We start from the raw sequence: 25,903 nt of genomic DNA, 5'->3' as shown, positions 1-25,903 counted from the left end.
TCGCGCGTCAAACTCGAGGCGGCGGCCCGGCCTCACGCCCTCGCCCACGTCGGATCCTCTCTCTGGGGTGGGGTGAGATTAAGTTGGCAGTACCGCCCGGAAGTCGGGTATGACAGATAAAAGAGTGGTGCGTAGGCAGGAGGCACGGAGTAGGGACCGTCCTCGCAGATCTCCGTAGCCTGGTCCAGCTCCAGGCGCGGAAACCGGGGTGGATGGGGTGGGGGTGGTAACAATTGGGTTTTCGCCCCCCCCCTAGCCCCAAGATCGCCTCCTGAAAGGTATAGGCAAAGGTGCTACTTTGCCCCCGTCAGTAGGCAAAAAGTGCTACTTTCAGGCGCGGATACAGTGGGGGGGGGGGGGGAATGGGGTTTTTGCCCCCCCCATACCCCCTATATAGCCGCCTGAAAGGTAGGCAAAAAGTGCTACTTTGCCCCTGTAAGTAGGCAAAAAGTACGACTTTGCCCCCTTCCCATAGGCCGCCTCTGGATCCGCCACTGCCCAGCTCCAGCCTTGGCTGGCCTTGGCTGGCCTCGGCCGGCTGATCCTGCCTCAGGCCGTCCTGGCCCTCATCAGAGCATTCCGGTGACAACCTTTCAGCCGCCAGCCCCATGTCCCGGCAGCGCGCCCAGCGAGGCGCCCAGCAGGCTGCGCCCTGGCGCGGATTACAACGTGTGGAGCAGCAGGGCAGCGGCGCACTGTCCCCGTCCCCGCGCTGTCCACTCCGGCAAACAGACCTCCGTTTTCCCGGCTCTGGCGGCGTCCCTATACCTGGGACGTCCTGTGCAAACCGCGGCGTGACCCGTTCAGGGAAAAGGGACAAGACGTCTAAATAGTAGTCCTCTGAAAACAAAGAAGAGGTCAGGTCGTCTAGGTCACCGAGACGGGCACACGGGGAGCGAGATTCGGAAGTTGCTTACACTGCGTGAGTGTGGCCGGGTCTGTGGCCGGGCCTGTAGCCAGGCCCGCGCCCTCCCCCGAGGCCTCCACCGCCTCCACCTCGAGGCAGCGCCAAGGGTGGGTGTGCGCGGCCCGCGCGGCCAATGCGCGCGGCCGTGTCGTCCAAGTCCTTGGCGGCTTACTGGCTGCCGCTGTGGCGTTGCGTGCCTCTCTCTCTCTCTCTCTCTCTCTCTCTGTGTGTGTGTGTGTGTGTGTGTGTGTGTCACACCTTTTATGGAGCTGGGAAGTGGGGCGGCCGGCGATCCGGTCGTCATCCGCAGGCTTTACGGCGCCTGGAGTGGCGCGGTGGGAGGGAGGCCGGGGGAGGGGGGGGGGGAGTTGACTGAAACGACAAGCGTGAACAGAAGGCAGCCGCGGAAAGAGAAGAGGATCACAGAGCACTAGATGCGCTGGGACAACTCCGAGGGCAACACACTCTCCGGGCGGATCCGTTGATTGGCTCATTGTCTCGGCGAGCGCATGCCTCGCGAGCCTAGCGCGGCTGTTTCGCGACTCGACTGCGCGAGGGGCAACAACACCGAGGGGTGCGTCACTTCGTCCAGTCAGTGTACACCCCTGACTCCAGTCTCAGTCTAGTCACTTAAAAAGCCGGCACAAACGCGTAAATTCACCCCATTTGCGGCACATTTGTAACGCATTTCGTAAGATTTACATTCTAATCAAAGTGTGAATTCAGTCCAGTCACCAGTCAGTGTACACCTTTATTCCGAGTGAGGTACCCCTCGAACAACACGGGGCAGCCGCTGCTCGCCCAGAGCGGTCTTCGCTTGCGGGCTCGGAGTTCCCCGCCGGGTTCCTTGGAAGTTGATGGCCCGGCCCCCATCATTAGGAGGGAAATAGCTGTTATGGACGGGGATGGCCAGGAGGACCCCCGCCCCGATCCAACAAGTCTGCGCCAAGTACTCGTCAGGCCCCGCCGCGCCGCCGCCGGGCTGATTAAACTCGTATTTCAGCGCCTTGGCGGCGCCCACCTGGCCCTTGACCTGGCTCGCCGCGCTTCGCCGCGCCACCTTCCAGTCGCTGCGCTTTGCGCGCTTTGCGCTTTGCCGCGCTTGCGAGCCGCGCCGCCGCCGGGCCGGCAGGGCGGGGCGCGGCGGCAAGGCCCCGCAGGCCGGCAAAGCGCGGCGAGCAGGCCGTGATGCGAGTTGATGGCCCATCGGGACGCCCACTTTGTAATGTGGAGGTAGTGCCGGCGCGTCGCTCGCTCGGATTCACGGTAATGCGGCGCTAACGGACGATCACGGTGGGGGTCGTAGACTGCAGCATTACTCGCTGGCGCGGCGCGTTGCCATGACGACGCCGCCGTCGCTGCGTCCACTCCACTGTGCACTGACTCGACCAGGACTCGACGCTGGCCGGGCCGGCCGGCCGATCGTATCGTGCGTTGTTGTTGTCGGCAGCCTGGCGGTGCCTGGCGGCCCTTGCGGCACCGGACGCTGATTTGTGGACGCCGCCCTCTCGCCCCGCGCCTCTAACTTTCTTGGCACGTCCGACCCGACGCCGTCCCGAGTCCGGTCCGGAGTCCGGGGGGCGCGGCCGAGCCGTGGCCGAGCGGAGCGCCGAGGCGCGGCGCCAGCAAGCCAGCGAGTCACGACGCGACAGCATCGCGCGGCGCCGAAGACCCAGACAGGTTTTGGCACATGCGTCCTTTACTTTAAGGCATATATAAAACACATGGAGGTGTCAGCCAGCTTTTGCTCCGAGACCAAACCAAGTGCGTAGCCCAGCGGTTCCCAACCTTGGGGTCGCGACCCCATTTTGGGTCGCGGAAATTTTTTTTTGGGTCGCGGCGTGGTGGCGGGGGTCGCCTTGGGTCGCGAAGCGTATACCTGGGTCGCCAGTGGCCCCTGGGTCATTCTCCGCCGAATCGACGATGGTCTGTTTTTGAGGTCGATGGATTCGGTCCAAACCACTTTTAATCGATGCATTGGGGCCCCAAAGGGACCTCTCTAAGAGGATTTTTTTTTAAAATCATTTTTCCCAGAGTTAAGGCCAATACCATTTTGGGAAATTTAGTGAAATTTAGTGAAAACAGTACTTTTCATCTTAGCCTATGAAAGTGTGATGTGAGACCCCTTTGGCTTAAATTTCCATTTCAACTAGCTTAGAGGGGTCCTGAAAACCTTCTCCTCTGACTGAAGGTGAAAAATCAAAAAATTTCCATTTTTTACTTAGGAAAATTTATGAAAAAAAGTGAAAAATGAGCATAACTTTTTTACGTGGTTTGAGAATTTTGACGATACTTTGTCCTAAGATTCACTTTAGGTGACCGCTTAAAACTACAAAATATTTCATCTGGCAATACGTATCTTCACTGAATCGGGTTGATAAAACTTAATTTTGAGCTAAAATTTTACTCGAAACTTATGACGACAAAGCGCATTGACTCCAAAATCAATTTTCAAAGGTCAAAAAGTTACTTATCATATATCTTGAAGTCAGGGCAGATTAAACACCTCAAGAATCCATCCCATTGATGCTCAAAATGTTGATCACTCCTTATTTTAGGTATTTTGCTCTCCATTTAAGTCTAAACCCATAAAGTACATAGTGGTTGGTAGTATTGGTGGTAATGGTGGTCCGTTGTTTCAAACAGCTGATTCTACAGTGTCTGCAATGTTTGTAAGTGGTCTGTACTAGTAAAACTAAGGCATAGTATTATGCCTGTCCTCAAGCGTAAAATCTTACAGTGTACTCCTGCGCTTGACTTCAAGCGTAAGAAGAGCTATGTTTGAAGCCAAGCGTAATCAAGCCACATGAGAAATTCTGACCCACTGCTTCAAGCGTTAAGTCAGTACACTCAATTTCAAGCATAGTGAAAACCCATGCTGCATTTTACAAGCACAGGAGAATGCGCACATTCATAATGCAAAATCAGCTCAGTTTAATTTAAGATAATATCTTGGCTATCTTAAACTGAGCTGATAAGATAATATCTTAGCTCTCTTAAATTGTCTTATCTTATCAGCTCAGTTTAAGATAGCCAAGATATTATCTTAAATTAAATTGAGCTGATTTTGCATTATGAATGTGCGCATTCTCCTGTGCTTGTAAAATGCAGCATGGGTTTTCACTATGCTTGAAATTGAGTGTACTGACTTAACGCTTGAAGCAGTGGGTCAGAATTTCTCATGTGGCTTGATTACGCTTGGCTTCAAACATAGCTCTTCTTACGCTTGAAGTCAAGCGCAGGAGTACACTGTAAGATTTTACGCTTGAGGACAGGCATAATACTATGCCTTAGTTTTACTAGTACAGACCACTTACAAACATTGCAGACACTGTAGAATCAGCTGTTTGAAACAACGGACCACCATTACCACCAATACTACCAACCACTATGTACTTTATGGGTTTAGACTTAAATGGAGAGCAAAATACCTAAAATAAGGAGTGATCAACATTTTGAGCATCAATGGGATGGATTCTTGAGGTGTTTAATCTGCCCTGACTTCAAGATATATGATAAGTAACTTTTTGACCTTTGAAAATTGATTTTGGAGTCAATGCGCTTTGTCGTCATAAGTTTCGAGTAAAATTTTAGCTCAAAATTAAGTTTTATCAACCCGATTCAGTGAAGATACGTATTGCCAGATGAAATATTTTGTAGTTTTAAGCGGTCACCTAAAGTGAATCTTAGGACAAAGTATCGTCAAAATTCTCAAACCACGTAAAAAAGTTATGCTCATTTTTCACTTTTTTTCATAAATTTTCCTAAGTAAAAAATGGAAATTTTTTGATTTTTCACCTTCAGTCAGAGGAGAAGGTTTTCAGGACCCCTCTAAGCTAGTTGAAATGGAAATTTAAGCCAAAGGGGTCTCACATCACACTTTCATAGGCTAAGATGAAAAGTACTGTTTTCACTAAATTTCACTAAATTTCCCAAAATGGTATTGGCCTTAACTCTGGGAAAAATGATTTTAAAAAAAAATCCTCTTAGAGAGGTCCCTTTGGGGCCCCAATGCATCGATTAAAAGTGGTTTGGACCGAATCCATCGACCTCAAAAACAGACCATCGTCGATTCGGCGGAGAATGACCCCCCTGGCACCTTACGGTATTGGCGCTTCCGCGAAGGGAAATCCCAGAGTTGTTTGTGTCTGCCTGGGCAGTGGGATGCGTCTTAGCATCTGTTTTCGGCTAAAAGGGGGAAGATGGATTTACATGGAAAAGGGGCCCTTGACATCAGCTGTCGAGTACAGTCGCTTGCAGAAAGGTTCTACTGCGGCCCGGGGCGGCGGCTCGGCTCGGGAGGCCTGCTGCCGTGCTTGGGGCGGCCGGGGCATGGCGGGTACGTATCCGTACGTGAGTCGTACGTGTCCTACTGCCCTTCGCTACAACATACCTGTCTGAATCGTCATTCTCTGACAATGGTCTACTTAATAGTCAAACACAGAAACAGGCTGGATGTTGAAGGAGATCTACGCTTGGCGGTGACGCAAAATACCGAACCGCGCATCGACAAGCTGGTGCGCAGAATGCAGGCTCAGGGCAGCCACTTGAAGTCAAATAAGGCTATTAAAAACTAACCTTTCTTTCATTTACAACATATAAAAAGACAGAAAGCTAAACAAAAAGCAATTAAAACATTTAAATTTTTTGAGGGGGGGGGGGAGTCATGGGTCGCGTTGGGTCGCGACATTACGGCTGTGGGGTCGCGAAAATTTTTGGCAGCCATTTTTGGGTCGCGAGCCGAAAAAGGTTGGGAACCGCTGGCGTAGCCTAACAATAATGTTCGGGGGGGGGGAGTGTCGTGAACCAGTGAGTCCACCCGTGCAGTCCGCCCACGAGTAGCACCAAGGAGAAAACCAAAGGAGTCTCATCAGCTTCCATTTGCGTTCCTTGAATGATAGTTTTGAACAGTATGCCTTTGAAACAGGGCCAGAATCCAAGCGTGGCAATCTCGCTGAGATTGCCTCGACTCCGACGGAATCGTGCGTTTCATTGGAGTCCTAGTTAAGACAGAAGAGTGTCCACGGGTCTCCCGGTGCAAGGCCTTGGCTCTGCGAGCTGCGCTGGGCTGGGCTGGGCTGCCTTTGGCTTTGCCACGCGCTCATCTCCTGCCCGCCGACTTCAAGCCTGCCGCCCTCTGAGGGCCGCTCGGGGATTAATTTGCCTGAGAGAGAGAGAGAGAGAGAGAGAGAGAGAGAGAGAGAGAGAGAGAGAGAGAGGTGAGTTTATAAGCCGCACGGCAAAAACGGTACCTGGTTTTCCCAGGAAGCCTATGGTGAAGGCATAGGCGATTTCCAGGGAGTTCCTGGGAAAACCAGGAACCGTTTTCACCGTGCGGAATGCATCTCCGCGAGGCAACGCTAATACGCCCCCGCGGCCCTTTGCGCGGGCGACTCGCCTTCATGAGCTCCTCATTCTCGGAATGCCATCACGTCCGGGAGGGCCGCTGATATCGGATCGGTCTTTGGGTCTGATTTGCGCACTCCCCCACCCCCTCCGCTCCTTTTTCGCGCAACCACCGTGCCGCCCCCGCCGCCCCCGGGGAAACACAAAAACGGCCGGGCCGACCTCGCAGGACGCCAATGGGACGCGAGGCCCTGCGTCCTGCGTGCCCAGAGAGTCTAGCGGGCCTGGCGAGGCCTGGCGACCCAGCGCAGCACAAGCGCCTGCCTTTCTTGAATTCCGCAGATGCCTCGGCCCGGCGCGCTCGGCGTGGGCGTCGGTCCTTGGCAGCCTGGCGGCTCCAAATCGGCCCGTTTTCCTCCTGGCCGGCAGTCTTTAGGTCACCTCGGAGCGTTGCGTGAGCGGAGGCACCGCGGGGGCCGCTGCCGGCAAGATGAACTCATTGTGAGCGCGACGGATCGCTGGAGAGATTCGCTGGAGTGCTCCGGTAGAGGGTGCCGTCAGAGGGTCCCGCCGGAGAGTCTCGCCCGTCCGTCTGCCCAGACGAGGGGCCGCCACGCCGCCGTCGGGGCACTGACTCCGCGTGTCCCCTTGCCCGCCTCGGCCCGCCCCGCCGCATTCCGGAGGCGCGCCAGGCCATTCCGCGCGACCGTCGGCGCGTAAGTCAAACCTCCAGTGAGTTTTCCATACAAAGTCGCCGGCGGGCCGGGCGGGCCGCCCCTCAGCCACTCCGCCACTGCCCGGCGAGACACTTGCCAGGTCGCTCCCTTCCCTCCGTCACATCCCGCTGATAGCGCCCCGTCCCGCCACGCCCCGCCCCGCCACGCCCCGCCCCGCCCCGCCCCGCCTCGCCCCGTGGGGCATGTGGCTGCATAGCCAAGTTTTTACACCCCCGGCGGCGATGGCGGTGGCAACACAGAGGCGGACCCGGCTTGGGGACAGGGCCCCAGAGAGCGCTGACCCCACTATCTCGTGGCCGCCACGCCCCCGCCCCGCCCCGCCCGCACTTCTAACACCTCCTGCACCGCCCCCGTCCCCCGCCGCCGCTTGAAGCCTGCGCCGCCAGCAGCACTTATAATTGGTTAAGTCGAGGAAGCCCGGGCGGCTGCGAGGCAGTGCGAGGGAGCGGCGCGGCCGGCCTGGTGAATGACCCCTGCCCGTCTCCCCCGCCGCCCCCCGCCGCCCTCCGCCCCTAACCATTGCCCTCCCCATTTCCCGCCGTCAAGTGTTAATGATCTCAAAGACACGAAAATGAAGTCACGCCGAGTCATGGCAACAAGTGGCGCTCAAATTAGACGCCGTGCCGAAATTGCCTTCCGTTCGCGGCGCTGCTGATGAGGTGGCGCAGCGCGGCGTAGCGCCCCTTGTTGCCCTTTGTTTCGGTTTTTACCGATCCCTTCCGGGCGCGGCGGGGCGGGGCGGGGCGGGGCGGGGCGGGGCGGGGGCGGGGCGGGGCGGGGCGGCCGCGCGGACGGGGACAGGGCAAGAAAGGGCGCCGCGCCGGCCAGGCCGGCCACGCCCGCGACCCGAGGAGCCCCGCGGTGCCCCCCGCGGCGCCCCATACAGTAGTTACTGTTATCGCCCTGCGGTCGGTCCTCTCGGCCCTCTCGGGCGGCCTTGGCTGCGGCTTGGACCTCGGCTCTGGCTCCGACTTCGGCTCGGACCTCGGCTTAGGACTTCGGCCCTCGGCTGCCCTCGGCCTCGCGCTTTTTACCATGCCGCCGCGCAGGGCCGCACAGTGGGCCAGAAGACCGGTGGAGGCGGCCAAAACTCTAGACGCGTTTTGAGCTCCAGCGTCGCTAAATGGGACTCGAACCGAACGTGTGACCCCACCAATGGATTCCTCGTTCGGAGAGCAATCCATTGGTGGGGTCACACGTTGAGTTCGAGTCCCATTTGGCGACTCTGGAGCTCTGCACGCGTCTAGAGTTTTGGCCGCCTCCACCGGTCTTCTGGCCCACTGTGGGCCGCAGGGTCCACGCGCCGATTGCCATCCGGGAGAAGGCTTGGCCGCTTGGCAGCAGGCCGGGTGCCAGCGCGGCCAGCGCGAAGAGGGACCTCCAGGGTGAGGGACGGCCGGGGCGGCCAGTCGCTGCGCTCACACTGTCGCGGCACCGCCTCCGCCTTTATTTATACCGGCCAGACATTCGGTTCCCACACTGCATATCGAGGTTGTTCAAAAGGCGTGTAGGAACAACTAGCCCCCCAACGCGTACAGTCTAGGTTACCTTTAGGCGTACAGCAGCGAGCACTCCAGATATTCGATGCAGTGCCCCAGAGGGCCGGAAGACAGCTCGGGCGCGGTTTGAGCTCTCTAGTCCTTAACTCAAACAGCACGCTGCGAGGGCAAACACACGAGAAATGTATTCCTCGCTCGAAGGGCAATCCATTGTGCCCTGCTACGTGTGATTCGAGTCCTAGTTTTGAGAGCACTACGGAGTTCAGGACGTGCCCGGAGTTATAAACGCCGGCCGAAATCGGTTTTTGGCTCAATTCTGCGGCGCGATTTTCCCGTATCGGCCGCTGGGGTTTCGCGACAGTCGCTCGCTGCATAAGGAACCGTTGCCTTTATTTACGGATACAAACGGCCGCGCGGAAGGCGTCGTGCTGCCGGCTAGGGTTGGCTGGGGCTGCCTGGGCCCAGTGCGGGCCAGAAGACCGGTGGAGGCGGCCAAAACTCCAGACGCGTTTTGAGCCCCAGAGTCGCAAAATGGAGCTCAAACCGAACGTGTGACCCCACCAATGGATTGCTCTCCGAACGAGGAATCCATTGATGGGGTCACACGTTCGGTTCGAGGCCTGTTTAGCGACTCTGGAGCTCAAAACGCGTCTAGAGTTTTGGCCGCCTCCACCGGTCTTCTGGCCCACTGTGCTGGGGCTGCCTGGGGCTGCCTGGGTGGGGCTTCCTGGGGCTGCCTGGGGCTGGCACCGAGCTGCTGCAGGGGCCATGAAATGTTCATCAGTGCCTCTGAGCGTAAACTCTTGGCCCGGAGCGGAGCGGCGGACAATCACATTTACCACAATGCAGCCCCCCGGCTAAGGTACGCCCGTAACTCAGGGCCGGACTCGCACACACGCGAGACTGGCGCCTAAGGGATGGGCCAGAGGAGCCCCTAAGTGCCAATTGATATTTATAATAGCGGTCCGAGGAAACGACACGAGGGTGGGTTTGCTGTTGTGCTGTGCCTTCCGTGTGGTGTGCGCCCCCCTCGGAAGATGGCCGGGTGGCACTGGCGGGGCTGGCGGGGCTGGCGGCGGGGAGGCGTGGTGGTTCCAGCAGGGCGACAAAATCCAATCCCACTGGGATGGTATTGTATCGCTTGCCCTTTTGCTTTGACACTCCTGCACAGGATACTCCTCACTCACTCACGCTCACAGACACACTCTCTCTATCACACAAATACACAGACACACACACACACGGAGTGAGAGACAGAGAGACAGAGACGGAGACAGAGAGAGGCAGAGACAGAGAGACAGGCACTCTCTCTCTCTCTCTCTCTCTCTCTCACACACACACACACACACACACACACACACACACCGTGGTTTCTAGGCCACCGTGTTCGTGCCGAGTTGCCAAGACGACGACGGGGGCGGGTCGGATTCAGTTGGAAATCACATTGTGCAAGAGAGGCATCGGTGGCGGCCCGGCCTCCAAGGCCGCCCGCTCCGTGCGCACTGCCGCCGTCGAGGCCGTCGAGGCCGCTGCCGTGCCGCGGTGACGTGGCGGTGCGCGGCTCGCCACGGCCCGGACGCCGGTTTAATAATCCAGAGCAGGCGCGCAAAAAAAAAAAAAAAAAGAAAGAAGCTGAAATCCGAGGGAGTCGATTAGGCCCTGTCTGGAGTCCCGGAGGCAGTTGGTGACGGCGGCGGTGCGGACTCACTCCCACGTAATGAACGGACGATGCGGTTCCGTTTCAGGAAGATTGCTTGCAGCCAACGCCCCGCCCCACCCCACCCCGCCCCGCCCCGCCCCGCCACGCCCCGCCCCGCCACGCCCCGCCCCGCAAGACGAATAGCTCCTCCATGATGGAGCAGCGATTCTTCTTTCCGCTGTCGCCGGGTCGTCGCCGGGTCGTCGCGGTGCGTACTGTACCTCGCAGCCCGGCAGCCTGGCAGCATCGCAGCCCGAGTGCCCGGCGCTCTCGGGAAGGAAAGGCGACTCCGTTTAAACGTCGGTCGCGCGGCGACAAAGAAGCAAGGGAGGGAACGGCGCGTTGGAAATCCGAGACAAAAGAAAGGCGGCCTGTAGTGACTGTCGTCGGCGGCACGGGGCACGCGCCAAGCCTGCGCCAAGCCTGCGCCAAGCCTGCGCCAAGCCTGCGCCAAGCCTGCGCCAAGCCTGCGCCAAGCCTGCGCCAAGCCTGCGCCAAGCCTGCGCCGAGCCTGCGCCAAGCCTGCGCCAAGCCTGCGCCAAGCCTGCGCCGAGCCTGCGCCAAGCCTGCGCCGAGCCTGCGCCAAGCCTGCGCCGAGCCTGCGCCAAGCCTGCGCCAAGCCTGCGCCGAGCCTGCGCCAAGCCTGCGCCAAGCCTGCGCCAAGCCTGCGCCGAGCCTGCGCCAAGCCTGCGCCAAGCCTGCGCCAAGCCTGCGCCAAGCCTGCGCCAAGCCTGCGCCAAGCCTGCGCCAAGCCCGGACCAGACGGACCCGGCCCGGCCAGAGACCACCGAGACCAGCAATGAATGAATAATGCATATTACCATTATGTAAAGCCGCGTCGTTACAGCCGTTACAGCGCGGAGGCGCGGAGGCCCATTTCATCCCCGCGCTGTGTAGACAAGGCCTCCGGAGGCCTGCGAGGCCCGCCTCGCCCCCGCGGACTTTGCCGTTTTTGTTCGAGGTGATCCTTACCTATGGGGGCGTCATCAGGCCCTGTTTGTTTGTTTGTTTTCTTGGACGCACGTGCAGACTCTCCCGGAGGCTCTCCCCGGCGACCGAACTCGCATTGGCGATACACTACGCCCCCGATGAGCGGCCCACTCCCACGGGCCCCCACAGTGGGCCAGAAGACCGGTGGAGGCGGCCAAAGACGCGTTTTGAGCTCCAGGATTTCTAAATATGACTCGAACCGAACGTGTGACCCCACCAATGGATTGCTCTCCGAACGAGGAATCCATTGGTGGGGTCACGCGTTCGGTTCGAACTCTGGAGCTCAAAACGCAGAGGATTTTGTCCGCCTCCATCGGTCTTCTGGCCCACTGTGCCACCCTCCACCTCAAGGCCTGCGACGCGCGCCTCTGGCGCCTTTCGCCTGCCGCCCAAGTAGGCATTTCGATGCGCACGATAACCAAAGACAAACAGAAAGATGAGATCGCCACAATCTGAGAAAAAACGACAACTTGAACCTTTCCAAGGATCGAGGGTTATTGGCGAGCGGTAAATAAAACCTCGCTTTGCGCGCACCGCGCCCTCGTCTCCAGAACGGAGCGATCCGACACCGAGTGTTTTTTGTTTGCCGTGTAATCACAGCAGTTCAAAGTGCTCACCTTGGATCCCACTCAGTGAAGCCCGTTCAGTCGGCATAACTGATTAACGCCCTTTCCCTTCGTAAAAGGTCGGTCCTCCAAGACCCTCGACTGACGATGAAGGGCGTGAAGAGTTTGTTGCTTGAATGGAGTGGCATCGAAGGGCGGGCAGGTTTCGCCTTTCCGTTTGCAGTGCAGCTGCACTCCCGGCGAGGTGCCCAGCAGACTCATTTCGAGTGTAGTTCCCGTCGCTCTGTCTCTCTCGCACTCACGGAGCGCTTCTTAATTATGCGATAGAGAGACAGAGCGACGAAGACGATTCTCGGAATCAGACTGCTGGCGGGTCCATTCAGGCAAGGCCGCTCCACGGGATGCGAAGGACCACACGCTGGTGGACTGGTGCCTGTTGACCTGGGCGCTGGGGCCACTCCGACAGCCGCCAGCGTCCCTCGCAGCGCCTTTCGACGCGCCCTGGCCTGGCAGCGCTGCAATAGAAATTAATCTATCGTCGGTGGTCTGCCGGCCGTGGTCCAACGGCCCCACCACACGCTGCACTCTGCGGCTGCCGCGGCAGTGCCGCCTCCCAGGGGCCAGCCCGGCCAGCCCAGGGCCTCTGGGGCCGGAACCAGTGCGGTCGGGACGGTCGGGACGCCGAGGCTCGGAGAGGGCCGCGGTGGGTCCGGCGGCGGCTCGGCCACGCCACAGCCCCAAGGGAGTGCCAGTGCCACAGCCAGCGCCACCACGGCCAGCGCCACCACGGCCAGCGCCACCACGGCCAGCGCCACCACGGCCAGCGCCACCACGGCCAGCGCCACCACGGCCAGCGCCACCACGGCCAGCGCCACCACGGCCAGCGCCACCACGGCCAGCGCCACCACGGCCAGCGCCACCACGGCCAGCGCCACCACGGCCAGCGCCACCACGGCCAGCGCCACCACGGCCAGCGCCACCACGGCCAGCGCCACCACGGCCAGCGCCACCACGGCCAGCGCCACCACGGCCAGCGCCACCACGGCCAGCGCCACCACGGCCAGCGCCACCACGGCCAGCGCCACCACGGCCTGCACGCTCGCACATTGCTGGAGTGGAATGTGTCCAGAGTAAGCAGGACAAAATGCCGCGCGCTCGCAGGGCAGCCGGAAGTGGAGGGGGAGGTCGTGGGCGCGACCAGCAGCGGGTGGGATAGAGACCAATGGCCTCAGTGGCAGGATTGGGGTAGGAGGGGGGAGGGGGGTTGTCTTGCGATTTCAAAGAGATGTGAAGGGATGCGTGGGGTGGCTGGCTGGGGGCTCAGGCGGCGCGCCCCGCATGGGGGACACGGCCAGCGGGGCGGTTAACCTGGACGTCGTGGTGTGCACGCGTGCGTGCTGCCCGCAGCGTGGCTGAAGAAGTGGGTCATGCCTGTTGCATTTGTCCCCCCTCCCCTCCCCTTTCGTCTAAGGTGCGCTGCTCAAGCCCAAGGGGAAGGAAGCGGCCGCCCGCCCGGCCATGGCCCTGTGCTGTGGTATCTGCCTCTCATCTCGTCTGCCTGCAGTGGCATTCGCAAGTGTCCCCTCGCCGCTCTGTCTCTCTCGCACTCAAGGGGCGCTCCGTCTGGGCGCGAGAGAGACAGCACGCTAAAGCGCTCTGCCGAATCTGGCCGAATCTCACGGCTGGCTGCTTCGGCATCCCCGTGCGCGTTTCTGTCTGCGGTCTGCTCGCGGGGAGGAGGGGGGAAAGGGGAGGGGGGAGGGGAGGGGGGAGGGCTGCGCGACGACCGCGCCGTGCGGAGAGCAGAGGCGGCGAGCAGAGGCGGCGAGGCGGCGCGGCGAGGCGGCCGGCTGCGGGGAGCGCCCGGCGGGTAGGCAAACTTTGGGCGGCAGCGCAGCCGTGCACGCGTGTTGCCTACCCGCAAGGCGCCTTCCGCCAGCGATTCGACCCGCACTGCCCTGCCACGCAAGGCTGCAACCGCAACCCTGGCCGGCACCTCCCTCTCTCTCTCTCTCTCTCTCTCTCTCTCTCTCTCTCTCTCTCTCTCTCTCTCTCTCTCTCTCTCTCTCTCTCTCTCCCTCTCTCTCCCTCTCTCGCACACGCTTGCAGCTGAGCGGTGCGCTGCGGCGCATCACGGCTGGCGCCATCAAGAGGATGGACGCGCGTCCTGGCCTGGAATGCTGCGGTGCGCGAGCTTCCCATTTATGTAAATCCCCCCCCCCCTCCGCTTGTTTTTACTGCCGTTGTCACAGTCGTTGTCGCCGCGCTTTGTCGGGCCCGGAGTCCGCGCACTCCAGCGGACTCGAGCTCGGCCGGGTGTTCGTTTGTCGCGAGCCAGCTTTGTTGTTTGTTGCCTTTGACGCGTCACGCGTGACGCCTAGGCTTTGCTGCGCTCCGCCGGGCCGTGCCGAGCCGCCCGTGTGCCGTGCTCTTTCAGCGTCGTCTCGTTTTCTCTGTCCCTCCCCAAGGCTTTCGACGCGGTGTCCGATCGCGCCTCCGGCTGGCCTCCGGCCTTGGCGGTACCGTTACCTTTGGCGTCGCTGCGCGTCGCTGGCTTCGCGGAAGCTCGAGTGACGTAAAGTGACGCGGTGATAAGGGCCGAGGGCGCTGAAGCCGATGCTGACGTCGTTCGGCGAAGTGGGCGACCGGCGGGGGCCACTGTAGGCACCACCTTGGCCTCCCGCCGGTACCTCGGCACCTCCTCCACGCCCTTGGACCTCTTGGTGCCGCCGTGGGTGGGGGCGGCGGGGGCTCTGCAGTCGCTTCCGGGAATATATATCGCTGCGGGGACAAAAGCCCGCGGGCCGGGGACGGGGACTGATGCTGCTGTTGTTGAGTGTGTGTGTGCGTGTGTGTGTGCGTGCGAGCGGGGAGCGCTCTGAGATGCCCCAGGATGTAATCCCCATTCGCCAACGTCGCCGACGCCTCGGAGATGAAGAGAAAAACACGGCGAGTCATTGCGTGGAGTGTCCGCTGTAGACAATGGGCTGCCGCCGCTGTGTGCTCGCAGTGTAGCGGCGGCCCGGGCCTCCCCCTCCCCCCGCCCCCGAGCCGGGCAGCCTGGCGCTTGTGCCGCCCCTGTTGCATAAGGCAACCCGCGGCGGGGCGGTGTTTCAAGTCCGGAGGGCTCTACCTCGATTCAGTGGCCCCGTGGCCCCGTGGCCGTCACACCCCGGGCAGCGTCGGGCGACAGGAACACGCTGTCATATCGAGCACATGTGTCAGCCGCCGCCGCCACCCCGCCCCGCCCCGCCACGCCCCGTTGACGGTGATCCCCTCGGGGCTGTCCAGGCGGGGCGGGCGGGGCGGGGCGTCGTTTATCACCATTATCCACTTGGCTTCACGCCGATAACGGCTTGAGATAGTGCGTCAGCCTCGGCGTCAGCGCGCTGCGGACAGGAGCTGCACAAACGCGTGCGCCATTTTCGGCGTTATTATTTTTGCGCTCACCGTTTTATGGAGCGTGTGGCCGAAATAGCTGTAAAACGGCGGCGGCCTGCAAGAAGTTTTTTTGTGAGGGGGCTCTGAGTTTTTACGCCTGCTTTTTCCATCGCGCGCACACACTATCTAGTGCTACTGGGGAAAGTGCTGGCGGTGGGGTTGAGTCGCGTGGCCCGAGTGGTGGGGCCGGGGCCGCCGGGGCCCCGAGTGGGGCAGGGCCGGGCAGGGCCGGGCAGGGCTGCAGGGCGACAGCCAGAGTTGTGGGAGACCGGGGGGGGGGGCGTCGCGGCGACGGCGCGGTCGTCACGCCGTTCCGTCCGGAAGTGCGTCAAGCTGATTTATGGACGGGGCTCCCCATCTTTCCGCCGGGGCGACTGGGCGACTGGCCGGGGCTGGCCGGGGCGCTGCAGTCTGCTGTAATTAACATGAAATGAGGTCGATGTACTGGAGCGACCTTGCGGATCGGGCGGCGAGGGGAGGGGAGGGCAGGGGATGAGCCGCGCCGGCATCAAGATAAGCCAGTCCGCGACCACGGCCACGGAGACCGCCATGCGTGCCGGCAGCGCAGCCATTACGAGAGCGGCTCTATTGAAATGGATCGGAACGGAAACTATCGTCAAGAGGGTGGATCGGAGAACGCCCCGTCCCGCAGTTTGACCCGCCCCCTCCCCCTCTTTCTCCCTTTCCGACCCCCGTCACGCAGCTGTAGCGGCGGCGCGGCGGGCACAGTTGCAGCGAACCCAGCGCGACATATGTCGCCCGAATCGACTTGGAAATCGGTTCTTTGTATGCAGGCCACGGGGTTTATTTATACTGCCTGTAAAGGGCCGGGCGAGGCCTGGCCACATAAAAGCGGGCTGGGGGCGCCAGGCCGTGCTCGGTGGCTCGGCTTGCCTTGGCTGACCCTCTCGCCCATACGCAGCACCGCGCGGCACGCACTGCAGAGTCCGATTGACCTCCCTCGGCGAACCCGTGCCCGTGTGCACTGGCGTGGGGGAAGGGAAGGGGGATGCCGTCCAGGCGAGCCGCAAGCACGCGCAAGCACCGGGCAGGGCGTGCTGCAGGTGGCGGAGCGAGACGAGGCGTCGCGTTTGCATTTGCACAGGCCTCTTTTTCCTCGGCGCCTGTACGCAGCGGCAGGGTCCCGTCCCGCGTGCCGAGGCCGAGGTGCCATAATCCCCCGGTGTGTGCTCGTGCGCGCCGCCCGAAGCGCCTCAAATTAAGTTGGCGGCGCTGCTCCACTCTCGCTCCCCGGCCCCGGCCCGGCGGCGGTTAAAAAGAAATTGGTCTCGTTGCCGCGGCGCCACGGCATGCCTGCCACTCCGCGCGAGCAGCCCAGCCCGTCGCGCGGTGCGCTCACCTGGCGGGATTTGAGAGCGTCGTTTGCTTTCGCGCCCTTGGAGTAGCCGCGACTGGAAGGATCAAAGGGCCCTAAAGGGGCAGGTTTTCACTTTCAAGCAATGAGTGGCGACCCGGAGGGCGCGGTGCGGGCACGCGTGGGAAGGAAGTTTCTCTCTCCTCTCGGTCTGCGAGGACCGACACACCGCGCAGGCAGCCTGGCAGGGCGGCAGAAGACACGGCCAGGACACCAGCCACCTCCGGGCACCTCATGTTCTTCAAAGGCCGTCCGAACTGGCCGTCCGAACTGGGGCGTGCTCTCCAGGACACCTTTATCGCGTTTGCCTTGCGGCTTTCCCGTGCCGTGGCACAGTGGGCCAGAAGACCGGTGGAGGCGGCCAAAACTCTAGACGCGTTTTGAGCTCCAGGGTCGCCAATCAGGCCTCACCACACCAACAGACCCCACCAATGGATTCCTCGTTCAGAGAGCAAATTGGTGGGGTCACGCGTTCGTTTCGAGTCCCATTCAGCGACTCTGAGGCTCAAAACGCGTCCAGAGTTTTGTCCACACTGAAAATAGAAAGGTCATACTTTTGACCGCTTAAACGGTCTTACTGAAATGTACGACCGAAAAACGGTCATACTTCGATGTATGGCCAAAAAAACGGTCATACTTCGATGTATGACCGAAAAACGGTCATACTTCTATGTATGACCGGAAAACGGTCATACTTTATAGTGTATCACGGGTAAAGGCTGATATATCCCCAAGCTAAACAATAGCCAGTCTCGCTGATGTCTGACCTTTTCTTTGGTCATACATTTAAGTATGACCGTTTTTCGGTCATACATTTGTGTATGACCGTTTTTCGGTCATACATTTGTGTATGACCGTTTTTCGGTCATACTTTTTGTATCACCGAAAATCGGTCAGATGTCTCACCCTTTGAATTTCAGTGCACCTCCTCCGGTCTTCTGGCCCACTGTGCGCGGCCCCTTGAAAGTCCTGGAGCCGCCGGGCTGTCCACGCCCTCACTGCCGTTAATTAGGTAGCGTTCTGCTTCTCGCCGGACCGCCCCTCGGCCGTCTCGGCCCAACGCACCCTGGCGCTGGCTGCCGCTCCCCACATTCCCGACCCAACTTTTGTCATCACACTCCAGACAAATTATATTGGAACAGCATCGGGCGACTGAACGGCGACAGCTGACTCGAACGAAAAGTCGATTTCATGGCTATGGCAGCTTCAGCGACGTTTGGAATGGCGCCGCCGCCGCGCTCCTGGAGCTCGGCGGCAACTTGAGGCACGCCGAGCCACGCCACGCCACGCCAAGCGAGGGCCGCGCTCGCCTCTTGTCATCCATCGATGGGGCCGCCCGTGGCAAGGCCACCAAATCCGCTCGGCGGCGGCACGGGGGCATGACGTTTAATTAAGGGAAGAGTGATCAGAAGAGGAGACGCGCAGAGATCCCTGGATCGGCTCGCGTCTGCCGGCCTGCCCCTCCTTGCCCCTCCCCGCCGAAGACAAGCAGGACGCCAGTGATAGTGCGGAGTCTTTCAATCAGGGCGGATGGGCCGGACAGGCCGGACCCCAAGTAAGTCCCCCCGGCCTACTCTCATTAACAACTGTCCCGGCCAGTGTCTCGGCCCCTGTCCCGGCCACTGGCGGCCCGCGGCCCGTGGCCCGGCCCGTCGCGCTCCGACTGAGCCTTGCAGGTCCTTGGCGTCCTTTGTGGTCGCGTCGTGGTGGGCTCGCCGATGTCGTCTGATTGGCAGTCCTCGCCATCCGCGTCGTCTGCTTGAGGTGGCCGGCCACCACTGCCCAGATCAGCCTGTTTGTCGCCCCGACCCTGGCCAGTGGGGAGCGCGCCACGCTGGGAGGCAGCCTCACCCCGCCTCGGCGGATAAAACCAACACAAACCCGCATCCCTCCGCCAACGCACTGCTCTACATTTTCTGCACATTTCAACGCCGCACGCCACAGGCGATAGTCTTTTGTTTTGATAGCGTCACACCCACACACGTGCGCCCGCTCACACCGACACACACACACATACGCGCGCGAGCGAGCGCTCACACGCCGACACGCAACCTGCGCGCGCGCACTTCCCCGCGCCCACTTGCACAAAACGCGCACACGCCGAACGAATGGACGTGTCCCACATGTGTCCGCATTCTTTCAGCCGCCAGATCATTGCGCGTGTGTGCGTGTGTGCGTGTATGCGTGTGTGCGTATGGTAGCGTGTATTTGTCCGTGTGTGAAAAGGAGGCTGTTTTTGCAGTCTCGCGTTGACGCCGCGTTGAGCTGAGGCTCAGGTTTTACAGTATATAGGGCAGCTGGTGAGGCAGGGGATTGGGAGGGGGGGGGGGAAAGGACCAAAGACGATGTGCAGTGCAGCGCTGCGTCTCTCCTGCCTACAGTCCCTCCCGCATCGTCGTCGCAAACCGAAACTGAAGACGCGGCAGCGTGCCCTCTCCTCTCACACATGCAGCCTTAGCCGACCTTAGCGCGATATCCGCGCTGCTCATGTCAAGCCTTTTAAAGGTCCTTTCCCTCCAAACCCCACCAAAAAACTCTTTCTATTTTTTAACTTTTCCACAGATTCCGGCGTTATTTATTTGCCGTCTGGGTGCGCGGTGGCGGCCGTGGCGGGGCGTGGCGGCGTGGCGGGGCACGGCCGGGCCGCCCCGCGCGGAATGCGATGCTGCGTTTGCTTTTTCCCGCCACTTCTTGGCAAGCGGCGGCCATGCACAGTGGGTCAGAAGACCGGTGGAGGTGGCCAAAACTCTGGACGCGTTTTGAGCTCCAGAGTCGCTAAACAGGACTCGAATCGAACGTGCGACCCCACCAATGAATTGCGCTCCGAACGATGAATCCATTGGTGGGGTCACACGCTCGGTTCGAGTCCTATTCAGCGACTCTGGAGCACAAAACGCTTCTAGAGTTTTGGCCGCCTCCACCGGTCTTCTGGCCCACTGTGCCATGGCCGAGCGACGCAGCGACGCCAACCCAACAGCGCCGCGCAACCACGCCTTTTTGCACCAATGTGGCACGGGCTTTTTTTTCGCTCCGCGCCGCCACAGCCAACTTCCCACACAATGCCTCAACACCGCCCCTGCACGTGGCTTGGGACCGAGGGGCGCGCGGGCCTCGCGGGGTGTATCGAAAAATCGAGAGTCATGTCGATAAGTCGATGGCGTGGATGGAGCACCATCTTCGGGGCGGCGCGAGGCCTCGCGGGGTGTATCGAAAAATCGAGAGTCATGTCGATAAGTCGATGGCGTGGATGGAGCACCATCTTCGGGGCGGCGCGAGGTCTCGCGGGGCGCGTCGTGAGGCGTCTGCATCGGGAAATGTCGGAAAAATCGCCCTGGCGCCATCTTTCTCCCTCTCCCTCTCTCGCCGTGCAGTGCTACATGGTGCAGCAAGTGTCCCCAATCTGATTCTCGCTGGGGGCTGCCTTGGCGTGGCCATGGCGTGGCCCCACCCACGGGCAGTGTCGCGCCGCCGCCGGTACCTCCCTACAAAAAGCACCTCTAAATCGGAGTTGACGATGTAACTAGGTTGAGGGCTGGCTTCAGCACGCTGTCTCTCTCACACCTTTGTGGGCCGCCCTTTGAGTGCGAGAGAGGAGAAGCGACAAAATCGCTGCTGATCGCTTGGACGGACTGCGAACTCAAGGCGCACTTAATTTGTGGTTCATTCAAGTGATTAACCACAAGTACTTCACTGATTATAGATCATGTGTTGATATGATGCCATTGCCGCCCGTTTCTGAGCTCCCGTGTCCCTGGAACTAGGATGGAACACCTAGTTTCACCTGGTTCCCGCCCCGTGAACTGCCCTTCGCGCCGTCCGTGGAAAGAGCGTCTAGAGCGGCCTGTGTGTGGCCGACTGCGGCGGCGCCAGGCGACGCTCCCTATGATTGCCGTGTCGCACGAGCGGCGCGGCACCGCGACACAGCCTCCTCCTCCCCCCCCCCCCACCGCCATCATTGCATTGCCATTCAGATTGCATGCAAGGCGCCACAGGGGCTGCCGCGGGCAGGCTGTCGCGGACGGGCTTCCGCACTGCGACGAGAGCGCGCGTCGTACCCCTGTCGTACCCCCTGCACGCCGTCCGTCGTCCGTCACCCCGTCCACGCCCTCCACACGCCGCCGCCAGCGAGGCCGCGCGGTGCGCAACACGGGGGATGGGCTCGTAGATTCGCTGTCGGCCGGAGTACGGATTACCCCTGGATTACTGCCGGAATATCCCTGGATAATACAGACTATACCCCGGCATTGTCTTTTGGCTTGCCTCCCAACCGCACTGTCAGTGATTGTCAGCCGGCATGTCCGACGTCGACCCTACCGAGGGGAGTGAGGGGCGGTCCAAGCCGATGCTCCTGCCTGACTGTCTGTTGCTTCTCCTGTTGCAGGTGGAGGCTATGAGGCGGGCGCCCGGCAGGCCGCGCCGGTGCCGAGGCCGGGGCCTTGGCCGGGACTGGGCGGGAGGCGGCGGCGATCTGGCCGTGCTGCTGGCCGTGCTGTCCGTAGGTCGTGTAGGACGTGGTGCTGGCCAGCAGGCGCTATGAGCATGTCAACGATGTCAACCCAGCCCAGCATGGACATCACCTCGGTCACCTCGGTCACCGAGCTGCCCGAGGTGGCCAACGTGACGCAGCGCGTCAGCGAGGCCGACGCCACCCGCCAGTTGGAGGTGCTGTTCCAGTTCATCGCGGAGGGCATCATACTCACCGTCGTGGGGCTGCTGGGCATCCTCGGCAACATCGTCTCCATGATCATCCTGTCGCGGCCCCAAATGCGCTCCAGCATCAACTACATCCTGATCGGCCTGGCGAGATGCGACACCGTGCTCATCGTCACGTCCATCCTGCTGTTCGGCCTCCCCGCCATCCACGCCTACACCGGCTACCTCTACACGTACCAGTACTATGTAAAGTATCCACTGCCTTACCCACGACCGGGACCACCCATTTCTTTTGTCGTCTCAATGTAATGCCAATGACAATTGTTCCCTAATGCCTCCAGGTGTACCCGCACATCGCCCCCGTGGTCTACCCCATCTCCCTGATCGCGCAGACCATTTCCGTGTACCTCACCGTCACCGTCACCTTCGAGAGGTTCGTGGCGGTGTGCCACCCGCTCCAGGTAACTTGGTAATCTGTGCCACAGTTTTGTTGTCCGACTGTGTCTTTGCGCTAACGAGGGCCTGCTTTTTGTCCACCAGGCGAGGTCCTACTGCACCTACGGCCGTGCGCGGATCTACGTGCTGCTGACCATCGTCTTCTCTGTGCTCTACAACGCTTCCCGGTTCTTCGAGGCGAGTACTGTAATCCCATTCCATCCCATCCACCCGGCAGAGTGCGCATACAAATCCCGACCGACCAGTCCGCCAGGCCCCGCCAGGTGGACTGTACTTTCCTATAGCCATCTCAGTCTGCTGAGCTCGCGGCTCGCGCGCTGCTGGCGCGGCGGAGCCTAGGCGGAGCCGGCCCTATTCCCTTCAGCCCTTCAGGAGGAGGTGTGTAGTCATTCATCAAACGCTGGGGGATCATCACATTACTCGTCGAGTGAAAAATGCCTTCCTCGCACAGCGGCCACCGCGCGCCCTGCCCGAGCAAAGGGCGAAAGGGCGCCCCTCCCTCTGCGCCGCCCCGCCGTCACTCGTAATTTGCCGCTCGTTCCCTTCTTTCTCTTTTTCGCCTCTCTGTTCCGCAATTTTTCTCGCGCCTTGAGTCTCCCTGACACAGCGCGTGACTGATTGACGTCGTTGATTTGGAGCCCTCCCTCCCCCCCCCTCTCCCTCCCTGTTTGCCTTCCGGCCCGGACTGCGGGACTGACCGCCTGCCTCTCTGTCGTGCCTCCAGGTGCACTGCTGCGAGATGGCGTTGGACAAGAAGACCAAAAAGCAGGCGTACTTCGCGAGGCCCACGACGCTGCGCCAAAACTCACTGTACATCAACTTGTACATCAACGGCATGTACCTGGTCTTCATCTACATGGTGCCCTTCACCATGCTGGCCGTGCTCAACGCCGCCATCTACCGCCAGGTGAGTCGAGGTGGGGTGCGGTGGGGTGGGCGCTGTCTTGGCGGTGCCTTGGCGCTGCCGCAGATGTTTCTCTCTGCCTCGCCCTGGAGCTGCAAGTCTGGCGGGGACTCGATGCTCCTCCTCTGACGACAGCCCCTCCCTTCGCTGTTCCGTGCTGTCGGATTGATTTCCCTGTCCCTGTCGGTCCCTGTCCTGGACCATTGGACCATCCTGGACCCTGCAGGCAGGCGCGCCCTATAAGACAGCACCGAAGGCGGCCCGCCGTGGGCAAGGCCGTGGGCAAGGCCGTGGGCAAGGCCGTGGGCAAGGCCGTGGGCGTCGCGTCGTCGAAAGTGACGTGGGTAGACGTGGGGTGTGTGAAGAGGGCCACCGTGGACATCTTTCGCGAACAAGCAGAGTGGAAGGTTGGCTATCGGCCGTCATCGGCCGCCATCGGCGCACAAAGGCTGGCGAGAAGTAGGCAATATCCCGGCGCCTGATTGGAGGGCGCCTCGCCTCTGCCGGTTGGCCTCTGCGTCGCCGCCTTCGCTCCGAGGGGGTCGAGGAGATGACACGGGAAGGCCAACTCTTTTCAAAGGCGCTTTCTGCGCTGGGCTGCGCTGCGCCGCGCTGCGCCGGGGGCGGCTTCAAAAGGATCTTTGTTGCGCCGTCCATAGTCCATGCCCATACCGGGCACGCTGTCCCGCGTGCACGCTCGTGCACATCAAAGGCTGCTGGCCCCGAACGGCTCTCCGCCTGCATGGCGGTGCAAACATGTTCCTATGCGGCCCTGTGTGCGGCCGGCCCCATGAGATGAGCCCCCCATCGCAGATGAGAAACCGTGCCAGGTGCATCGAGGCGCATCGAGGCGCAGCGGACCAAGTCGCCCCTTTTCACGATGACGTCTCTGTGTTGCAGATCCGTCGGGCGAACGCGGAGCGCCAGCGGCTGTCCCGACTGCAGAAGAAGGAAATCGGGCTCGCCACCATGCTGCTGTGCGTCGTCATGGTCTTCTTCATGTGCAACATCCTCGCTCTCGTGGCTAACGTCATGGAGGCCTTCAACGGCGTGATCCTGGACCCACTCATCAAGACATCCAACCTGCTGGTCACCATTAACTCTTCGGTCAACTTCGTCATCTACGTCATCTACGGGGAGAAGTTCAAGCGTCTGTTCCTCAAGCTGTTCTGCCCGCAAGGAAAGCTGCTGTGCGGCAGCCCCGCCAACGGCAGGGACAGCCCCGAGTGCGACAGCGTGGTCTCCAACGGCGACGGCCGCTCCTACTCCGTGCGCTCCAACATCCAGATGCAGACCCTGAACCGCTGCAACACCGCCCTGGTCCGCAACGGCAGCCGCGGCGTCGCCGGGGGCTGCGGCGCCAATGGTCCCACCCGAGCGGCCCCCGCCGGCTCCTGCGTCTACTACCCGCAGACTCCGGGCGGCAACAGCGAGGACAACCTGGCGACCGGCATCGCCACCACCGTGCTGGACGAATAGCAGGTGCCGCGCAACCCCATGGGCCGCAAGCAGTACGGCAGCAGGCTCGACGCCAGCAGGCGGGCGCAGCAGTTCCTGTAGGAACACTGCCCAGCCAGCTGATGCAGCTGATGCCTGCCGCTGCTGCCGCCAGGCCCGGTGCCGTGGCCCGTGGCGTCGCGTGCCGGGGCTCTAGTCATTCCCTTGGCGGGGGGAGGGGCAGCACGGAGGGGCCCAAAGGGGGCCGGCAGGGCGGCAGCGCCAACTCAGATGAACTTGCAGTGCTACGCGCTGCGCCGTCGTGGCGCGCTCCCGCCCCGCCTCACCGAGCCCCGCCTCACCCCTCCCCGCCCCGCCCCGCCTCGCCCCGCCCCGCCCCACGCCGTCATGCGCCCACGGCCGGGCCGCGGTCTTGCGGTAACGCCTGTTGCGGTGTCACACTGTACGAGACACGCCAGGCGATCTCCAGGGGTTGCGCCGTGATGTATTTAGTACTGGAGGGGCCGCGAGGGGCCCCGGTACTGTTAAAGCAGAGAAATGTTGCGATGGGCTGTGATACGTTGGCTTGGTCGGTGATGTAGTCATATAATTTATTTATTATTACCAGGAGTGAGTAATAATGTTTGTACTATGGGCTCTCTTGAAGTGTTGTTGGGAAGGAACAGGACAAGTCAAGAAATTCATGAGTACTGAGTGTGCTGGACACACGGGAAATTGTTTGATGAGCATTTGAATGTCTTTTTGGGATTTGGGAAAACATTTCCGGTACGGAATGTCAAAGAAAAAACGATTTTCTTCATATTATTATTACTACTATGTGGTGTCTTTCTACTTTTCACTGTATCAGCTCTTGTCTTTTCTGGAAGAGAAATTCTTTCAATTTTCAAATACATCTCTCTCTATCCTCTATCCACACTGATATTATGTCAAAGAACTCCTGTGTATTCTGTCATTTAGAATTCTAGATTGGCACGTTTTGGTGTTATTCTCTTTTGATTGGTGTCTTTTGATTCTGTGTGTGTACTCTGCTGTTCATGTTTATGTTACAAAGGATTTTCCCAAAGTCAGTTTTGGATGTTCAGGGAATTTTCTGTTAACTTTTTTAAAATAGAAAAAAGTAGAATTGATTCGAAGTTCCATTTCATACATTTATTTTTTAATTACTTTTTCCTAAGATATCTGGGCTTGACAGAAACCTGCTGGTTCCCTGCCCTTCTTTTCTCATATCAGAATTTTTGATGTAAAGTGTGCGTGTGGCAACTGGAAACTATTAAAATTATGCTAGCCCAAGTACATCAGACTAGAAGAGATTTTTTCTTGTATTTTCTTTTCTTTATGTATTTTCTTTCGAAGTAATTTCCCCAAACCATTATTGTGTGTCATGTGTACCAGCTTCACAGTACTGTGAAGACCAAAAAAAATCAATAGAATAGCATATTTTTAATCACTTCTGATTGTGTGTAGATATTCTGTTGATGAGGTGTTGTATTTTACAGATTATGTCTGAAGGAGGCCAAATGCAACATGTAATTATCAATAGTTTTAGTGTCTAAGAAATCTCAAATTGTAACAAGCGTGAGTGTCTTGCTTCTCCTCGGTAGAAACCTCAGCAGTGGCTCAAAATTCAGATATATAGTGATAATTTCCTCTCTTTAAATATTAAAATTGACTTGTTCCGTATTTCTTAAGTGAAAGCGGTATGGAATAAAACAGAGCCAATATTTGTACAAATCAAGGTCTATGTAGAACAAATTAATTCTTGTATACAAGTCTATTTTCGAAGAGCCCCTTAGTGGCTTGCTTCACGTATGCTGTATAGTAAAGGAACGTGGCTGTGACACCAAATTTGGTGTGCTGGGTAAATGTGTTATT

General features: G+C 59.8%; 1 protein-coding gene and 1 long non-coding RNA gene across 2 annotated transcripts in view; both read left to right on the top strand.

The window, feature by feature from the left end:
• LOC117650844 overlaps positions 1-21,024 on the top strand; it is a 128,072-nt gene extending 107,048 nt beyond the window's left edge. The window contains exon 3 of the long non-coding RNA XR_004588066.1: positions 20,942-21,024. This is a non-coding gene — a long non-coding RNA (uncharacterized LOC117650844). The remainder of the gene's footprint in view (positions 1-20,941) is intronic.
• Positions 21,025-21,046: 22 nt separating this feature from the next.
• On the top strand, positions 21,047-24,243 carry LOC117650841 (FMRFamide receptor-like). Its single transcript, XM_034394448.1, has 5 exons — positions 21,047-21,459; positions 21,555-21,674; positions 21,754-21,846; positions 22,394-22,576; positions 23,474-24,243. The coding sequence occupies exons 1-5, from the start codon at positions 21,094-21,096 to the stop codon at positions 24,050-24,052; spliced, it is 1,341 nt and encodes a 446-aa protein (XP_034250339.1). The 5' UTR covers positions 21,047-21,093; the 3' UTR covers positions 24,053-24,243.
• The last annotated feature ends 1,660 nt before the right edge of the window (positions 24,244-25,903 follow it).

The sequence above is a fragment of the Thrips palmi genome, unplaced genomic scaffold (assembly GCF_012932325.1).
Source record: "Thrips palmi isolate BJ-2018 unplaced genomic scaffold, TpBJ-2018v1 HiC_scaffold_5, whole genome shotgun sequence".
In the NCBI taxonomy this organism is placed as follows: Eukaryota; Metazoa; Arthropoda; class Insecta; order Thysanoptera; family Thripidae; genus Thrips; species Thrips palmi.
This window is presented reverse-complemented; position numbering and strand designations above follow the sequence as displayed.